The sequence below is a fragment of the Dinoponera quadriceps genome, unplaced genomic scaffold (genome assembly GCF_001313825.1).
Source record: "Dinoponera quadriceps isolate SergipeBrazil2010 unplaced genomic scaffold, ASM131382v1 scaffold3, whole genome shotgun sequence".
Lineage (NCBI taxonomy): Eukaryota > Metazoa > Arthropoda > Insecta > Hymenoptera > Formicidae > Dinoponera > Dinoponera quadriceps.
The window spans coordinates 1,621,464-1,629,281 of record NW_014554293.1 but is presented as its reverse complement, the minus strand read 5'-3'; the positions used below and the strand labels follow the sequence as shown (position 1 = coordinate 1,629,281).

The 7,818-nt window shown below is 37.3% G+C and overlaps 1 protein-coding gene across 12 annotated transcripts; it reads left to right on the top strand.

Moving 5' to 3' along the window:
* Window positions 1-662: 662 nt before the first annotated feature.
* LOC106742393 (BRCA1-associated RING domain protein 1-like) lies at window positions 663-6,917 on the top strand. 12 transcript variants are annotated; one of them, XM_014615320.1, is made up of 11 exons: window positions 663-1,182; window positions 1,231-1,419; window positions 2,455-2,545; window positions 4,088-4,204; window positions 4,348-4,536; window positions 4,731-4,890; window positions 4,993-5,073; window positions 5,178-5,374; window positions 5,472-5,693; window positions 5,774-5,886; window positions 6,087-6,917. In XM_014615320.1, the coding sequence occupies exons 3-11, from the start codon at window positions 2,475-2,477 to the stop codon at window positions 6,578-6,580; spliced, it is 1,644 nt and encodes a 547-aa protein (XP_014470806.1). In that variant the 5' UTR covers window positions 663-1,182; window positions 1,231-1,419; window positions 2,455-2,474; the 3' UTR covers window positions 6,581-6,917. The 12 variants fall into 12 exon arrangements, with proteins under 12 accessions (XP_014470806.1, XP_014470781.1, XP_014470788.1 ...); XM_014615295.1 differs by having other exon boundaries at window positions 663-1,419; XM_014615302.1 differs by having other exon boundaries at window positions 663-1,427; window positions 2,458-2,545.
* Window positions 6,918-7,818: the final 901 nt, after the last annotated feature.

Here is a 7,818-nt window from a genome sequence, read left to right as displayed (position 1 = left end):
GAACGCCCAAAGCGAACGCAGCCCCGATATACGATGTATGTCAGTTTATTACATATGTTTGCAGCCATATTATATATTGGGTTGATGTAAAAGTTCGTTCTATTCTTTAATCAAAATATACGTATAACATTAATTTATTTATAGATACAATTAATCAAATATGCTCCGATTTGTTCTGCCTCATTATCTCTCTCCGATAACTGCATGATCCCGATTCGTAGAAATTCGTAGGATTTCCTAGCAAAGAACTGATTAAAAACGGAACTTTTGTATCAACCCAATATTTCATGCGAATTAGCAGAAGTAATATGAAAGCAGTCTCGGGAGAATCGCATCCAGTCTCTCATAAAAAAAAAAAAAGTAGTTAAGGTTGGTCTAAGTTTAAGGTTTAGGTAGGTCTAGGTTAGAGTCAGATTAGGTTAGGTTTTAAGCGGAAAGAAAGTATGCCTAAAATTCTTGCCATGTACATTGGAATAAAAATATGTGCCCATAAAAAGATAACCAATTGAAGACATTTGTAAAATATCCCGAAAACTTTCTTTTTACTCTAACAATCGTGATAAATAGTCGTAAAATTAAAGTGACAAAATCATGAGGAAAGGTAGGTTAGAAAGGAAAGTTGTCGTGTTAATTTTATAGTTATTGATTGATTGTACAGCAGAAGTAAAGTTTTCGAAATATATTGAAGATGTGCTCCAATAATCATAAGTGTCATTGGCTGGATTCAGCGGAAAACAGCAGCTCAGGAAGCACTTAGTTATTATCGCTCCTGATTGGTATATGCTCCTAGATCTATCGGGAATCTACAAAAATGCTCCAGACACAAAAAATGGCTGAATTCGGCGGAAAAAGCAGCTCAGTGAGCACTTAGTGATTATTGTTTGTGACTGGAGCATTTTTTTAGATTCTTGATAGATCTAGGAGTATAAACCAATCAGGAACGATAATCATTAATCCTGAGCTGTTCTTTCTGCTGAATCCAGCCAATAATCACTGAGCGCTCATGGAGTTGCTTTTCCTGCTGAATACAGCCTTCGACTGTGTTCAGCAAAAAAGCAGTTAGTAAGCGTTTTCCGCTGTGCTGCCAGTAGCTTTGCAACTATTGTTAGATTTTCTGCTCACCGACATTTAGCAATTTACGCCTATTCCAACATGTTTACTAAGCAGTTCAGCGTGTTAAAAGTATGCCGTAAAAAATGATGATTGTGCTTAGTAAACACATTAAAAAAGCGTAAGCCGCTGGTATTGTTCAGCAGAAAACCTTACAACAGTTGTAAAACTGGTAGCGCAGCGGAAAGCGCTTACTAACTGCTGTTTCTGCTGAACGCAGCCATTGTACAGGCATATTCTTTTATTTCAACATATTTCGCAAGAATTTTGGGCACGTGTTTCTTCGCTTGTGGCGGCATCATCAAACCGGTATAAAGGTTAACCTTATTTAATCTTGTATAAAAATCGCTGTCCTCTTGGATTTAAGCGATCACATTTAATGTTAAATGTGAAATTAGCACTAATGTTGAGAGGTTATACGTGTTAAGTATGCCATTTTACACTCGAATTTTAATCCCACGTTCATATTTTTGCCTCACAAAGATAGTTATTTTTTAATAAAAATTAAGTGGTCATTGTAATGAAAATAATACCAAATAAATCACTTAGAATTAATAAATTCGAGTCAAAGTTCTACTTACCTACGAAGACTGTATTTAGAACTGCGGCGTTATGTACTACCACCAATGTTGCCAACTCGAAATTTTAAATCCATCACGTAATTAAATCTCTCTTTTCTAAAATATGCCAGAAATAAGCTAAAAGTAATAAATGTGTGTATGCTCTATGTACAAGTGTGTGTGCAAGTAACAAAAAACAAAATAGAAACAAATAGATACATAATCAGTTTGTGGATGTGATTGCTTTTATTATGTTAATATAATATAAAATAAATACGTGAATTTGAACAAAATATATATCGTTGAAAAATACTGCACGTACAATTGCTCCTTATAAAATTGTATATGTATATTTACTTCAACAATGCATACATTTTAATAACATTTCACAGGGAAATATCGAAAGCAAAGATATTCGCTATAAATTTACACACATTTGTATACATTTACTATAAGTATTATATGCATACATAATGAGGTTTAATTAAAATTTAATTGAGAAAATTTGAAATTAAAATCCAAAATTTAAGTAAAACAAAGAAAATTAACTTATTTCAGAAAAAGAAAATCCAACATTTCAATTTTCAAATAATTTAGAAAGCATACTAAGACAAAAGTCAGCTGAAACATGATTTTTGGAAGTTGACACTCAAATGAGGTAAAAATGATGGAAAATATTGGCACATATAAGTTGGTAACATTGCTATGTACTTAATTTAATTGTCAAAATGGCGGTTTCATGAAGTACCCACATATATGTAATACTCTTATATGACTAACGCAGCAGTTTTCCTATGAGTGGAAATGAATTCGACACTGAAGGATAGAAGATGGATGGTTGGCTGTACAGGAAAGAGTAGGAGAAATGTTCATGCGTAAGTGTAACGACAAATGTAAACAGATTTATTAAAGGAACTGAATAATTGATAATTAATAATTATAACAATTGTTAATTATAATAATTGTTACATAATAATTATAATAATTGTAACAGGAAAATAAATATTTTTATTATCGCGACAGAGTCTTTGTATTATATGAACAGATGGCGAACATAAGCTTATAAAATTTACGTGAATATAGCGTTTTGAATATAGCGTCAGACCAAATCATATTGCCTTAGGCCATGGTGGAAATTGCACGCAAATATCACGCACGCGCTTTACAACAAACTAAACATTGATAAAGGCAGACGAGCATGCTGTTGCGGTTTCGCTCAGGCTTCCGTTAGCCATAAAGGAGTATTACATATACGAGTACTCAACAATTTAACAAAATGTATTCAATTTGACCTTATTTCGTATTTGCAATAATTAAAACGTGAGCATCAAATGAGTTTCCAAATTTAGATTATACATTGCGTATGGCAGCAACTAATATAATATTCTTGGTGCTATTTTGCATAGAATTGGAAAATTTTGAAATACTTTATTTTATACTTCAATTTATAAGTTTGTAGGATATTTCCCACACAATATATTTTACTCCACGAGACGTCCATATTCCTTGGAGATTTGTGTATATAGGTTATCAAACGAGTCAACATAATAAAGTGAATGGTATATAAAAAGAAAAATCAAATCAAATGCGAGTTTTGATTTTAGAAATTTAAAGCGATTAATTTAAGTGGTAAACATGATTATTAATTTTAAATATCTATTTTTTTTTTTTTTAAGTGACTACGATCTACTACAGAACATTCGTATTAATGGTGCTAATTCGATAAAATTAATTTAGAAATTATTTATATATTTATATTTTGAAGATCGTTCTTATCTATTGTTAAGTCGTGCTACTTGTAAAATAATAATCCAAATGTTGAGTTATACCAGGGCCTTTATTTGTCATTGGAAATTCTGGCAGCTTGTAACGAAAACTGACACATTGCATGTACAAAACACAAACAGTAAGCAAACTGACCAACCACGGCCGATTATTTTCCTTACGGTCCAAGGATAATCATTTGTGATTGGTCAATTTTCGTACTGCTCAAGTCCTACGCTGCTTATGTTTTTGCGTGTGCCATGGCCCTAAGTTTGTTTTGAACGCTTTCACACTGAAAGCACATTATTCGATCTTTCTTCAGCATGTAAAGAAGAATAAAGTTAGAATGATACTTTCAGTATAAAAGCGTCCAAAACGAACTTAACCTTTGTGTGCGTCACGCTTTGGAATTATATTTTGAAGCAACAGCCATCTGTGAATATTTCTGCGAGTTGGTACTGTCCTTACTTTCAAATTTGGCGCGTTAGTAAATAGGAAGATTACCGCCTCGTCTCCAACACCAAAACTTCCACAACAGTTCGGAATGTTCGGGATTATGTTGAAGATGATTGATGATTAATGACATGTATTTAATTGGTTTTCTCTGTTCAATGATTGTTTAATCTGTTTAATTTTTTTGTGAAAATTTATAGCGATTATTATTACACTTTAGACAGTCAGAAAATCCGTTTTGCAACAATGGAAATTTTGTGGCCAGACACAGCAATTGCTTTGCAGGATTTTGCGAACATTTTAGTTTGTGGAAAATGGTAATTACATTATTTACTAAGTTGTTATAGTTAAATAATTTATTTTAATCACTGTGAAAGTACTTGTTCTACACAGCAAAATATTTATACTTACTGCTATATGTACTATTTTATATATTGTTTTAATATCTTTTTGTATATAGTGGACTTAAACCAGTATCTCCTATAAGATTCACAAGTTGTGGACATTTCTTCTGTTGCAATTGTGTTAAATCTATTACAAAATGTTTTATATGCAATATACCAGTGCAGCCGAAGGAAATGAGTCCGGATCACACAGTGTCCAATCTTATTCGGAATTGTGATATTATTGCCGAAATTATTAACAAGAGGTATGATAGATTTCCTTTAACATAAGTGGAAGTAGTTGTAGTACAATACTTAGTGCTAACTTGTAAATAACAGATTTCAAGAAAGAAATACAATCGTACATTATATATTTGAAGGTATAGATATATAGTTAATGTTCTTATTAGATTTAATTATTAATTGTATACAATAGTGTAATAGCATATTGTTATTTTAGAGACCTATGGGACACTAATAATATAGATTCTGCCAATATTTCAATGGGTACTACAGTATGCAAGACAATCTGTACACCAAAAAATACATATATACCTAAGAGAAATATAAATAAGACAAATTTTAAAGGAGAAACGCAGTTGCACACAGCGTGTTTGAAGGTATAAATGTTAACAGTTGTAGTCCACCTCAAGAAAATTTTCCTTTTTAACCATATCTTCAGTGATTAGTTTCTAAGATTTCAAGATGTGTTTGTCTTGTAGAGAAACATTGAGCGTGTTACAACTCTCTTGGCGCTTGGAGCAAATCCCAATACAAAGGATAACGCTGGTTGGACACCACTGGTAAATGATATATATATATATATATATGTAAAAATTAATTATTCCTTACCCTTTTTATTATGTTATTCCGTTGAGTTAGAGTTTTCTTTTCTGTGTAACGTCAGCAAGAAATAGTCAGTTATGGACATACCCAATTGTGCGAGTTACTACTGAAAGGGGGAGCATCGCCTAATATACCAGGTACTGAGAGCAGAAGACCGCTACATGATGCTGTGATATCTGGTGGAATTGAAGAAGCCAAGTTACTGCTACGGTATCATGCTGACAAAGATGTGTACGATAAATATGGCAAGAGTCCTCTGTATGTATCACACATATAACTGAGAAAGATAACGCAATGTTTAAGAATAGCCCTTTCTTCTTATGAAATCTCGACTTTATACGTTTTAACTTGGCAGAGACTATTGCAAATCGGATGAGATGCGAGAGATTCTGATGGGAAGTCACGAGTCACCGTACCCATCCAAGAGAACGCCGGATTTTAATCAAACTATGGATAAGTCCTTCATTATGGGACAGGACAAGATGATGGTTCTCGCTTCAAATTTAAGGTTCAGAAGTCGGAAGGCACTTAATCTCGTAGCTGCGCAACATAAGTTTAAGGTTTTGACCGCATACAGGTAGAGATTTTCTGTTGCGTCTGTTTCCTTTTAAATCAATGTGAAATATCCGCGTGATGCGATGAAAACTTACATTTCAGGTCGACCGTTACGCACGTCATAGTGGAGACAAAGCTGTACAGCGACATTGCAGAATCGTCAGTCGATGCCTGGTTCGCCATTGTCCGCGGATGTTGGCTTCTTAACAGCAAATGTAAGATGAACCACAATAACGCGTTCCCGATAATCCTCCACGTTCCAAGTAATTCAATTATTTCATCAGGAGAATACATATTCATGGTTCCGCGTAAATGCGCAGCAAGATTGCCCTATGCACGAGTGAAAAACAATTCAAACGCAAGCTTCATTCGTGTGAAAGGTGCGCGATCGCAAGCAATGTTTATTTGTTTAAAGGGATCACACTGGCGGCAGATGTAGAGGACGTGTTTAACATGGACTTCGAAGCGTTCGAAGTCAGCGGCGCGCCGGTTCTAGGCGTCCCGAAGAAGGCGAGGCTGAACGCGGAGCTCCAACAGCCGCGCCTCTTCAACAACTGCTTCTTCTACTTCGCTCTATCGGCGAGCAGAAATTACTGGCGAATTGGCGACATATATTTGAATAAGGACGACCTGACGAAACTAGTGAAGGAGGGTGAGGGGACGGTGCTGGCTAGAGAGCCACACCCGGAAGATCTGAAAGACGGGACGCGAGCGATACCCTTTCACACCGCCAACGACGCGTCCCATCCTTTGCACGAGTGCACCCATTATATTATATACATGCCGGGCAAAAGTGAGCCGCGTGTCAAATACAACATGCAGCACATCAAGACCCTCCCGCTGATGTGGCTGATCGAGTGCATCGAGAATTTCACTCTAATCGACCCGGCCTACCTGGGACTGCCCTGAGTGCCTGAATATACGTAACGTAGTATCCTAGTAACTATCGTTCTGTTTACCTCAACGGGGCTCCGATCTGTAAGTTCAAGATTGATCAATGTATTTTTCTTACTGTAAACTACCGCGCTGCAGTGTCCTTACCGGGCTCTCGAAAATGTCATATATTTCTTATTTTATCCAGTAAGACACATATCTCTTTATATACACATATACACACGCAATATGCAAATTCGGGGACTTATCGTCGAATTAAGCGAAAGTTTACACACACATGTATATATATGAGACGTGTAAAATTCCCCGGTAAGATATTGTGGCACGCGCAGAAATAAGATAAATAGAACAAATGAGATAAACCGAAGGAGTGAACGAGCAGAATTGCTATTTTTAGACATTCGTGCGCCGTATGTATGTGTGCGTGTGTATGCGTATTTGTCCCTTTCGGTGTCTCGCTCGAAGAAACCGGTCGCTCCTCTCTTCGCGTTCTTCCCAACAACTTCCTCCATTCTCATCTTTTTCTCGACAGCACGACGCAGTCATGCCCGATTACGACCGGACATCACAACATAGGCGCGCGATTCGGCCTGCAAGCGGCGCGTAAATCTCCCCGTGCATCGGTCGAACACCGTCCGGACGGATTTTTACCTCAAATCCCATCGGGAATTTATATTACAGTCATGGGCCGCGATGCCACCTTGTGCGAGGAGCGATCGATTCTGGAGGGAAATATCGTACGGTATCCCGTACATTTACGGATAAAGTACCGCTAGTCGCACACACTCGCTCGCAGGCGCCCGCGAACGCACGTACGCACGCACGCACGCGTACTTATTCACCAACACTGGCGTGCAGGATACACACGCGAGTGGCACGAAAGAAGGGAGGATGACGGAAAAGAGGCTAGAAAGGAGAACGAGACAGAGAGGGAAAGAGGAAGAAGAGCGCGCGAATCTGGAGGAAAATAGGAAAAAGAGCGAGTTCCGAGGCGCGGAGGGGTCAGAGGAAGAAGAAGCGACGAACTTGACGCGGCAATGTAGGAGGACACGACGTATCCATACGAGTGATACTTAAATGATCGGTTATCGAGGAAGAAACGAAGGATGCGTACCGAAGAATGCAGGGACGGATTGGCCGATTAGATTTCGACGTTCGCACGGCGAGTTACCGGCGACGTTGCTGACCCCGTGAATGAAATCGCTGATCGACCCGTCCGGATTCCGTCTGGATGAAAAATCCCAGCCGGCGAT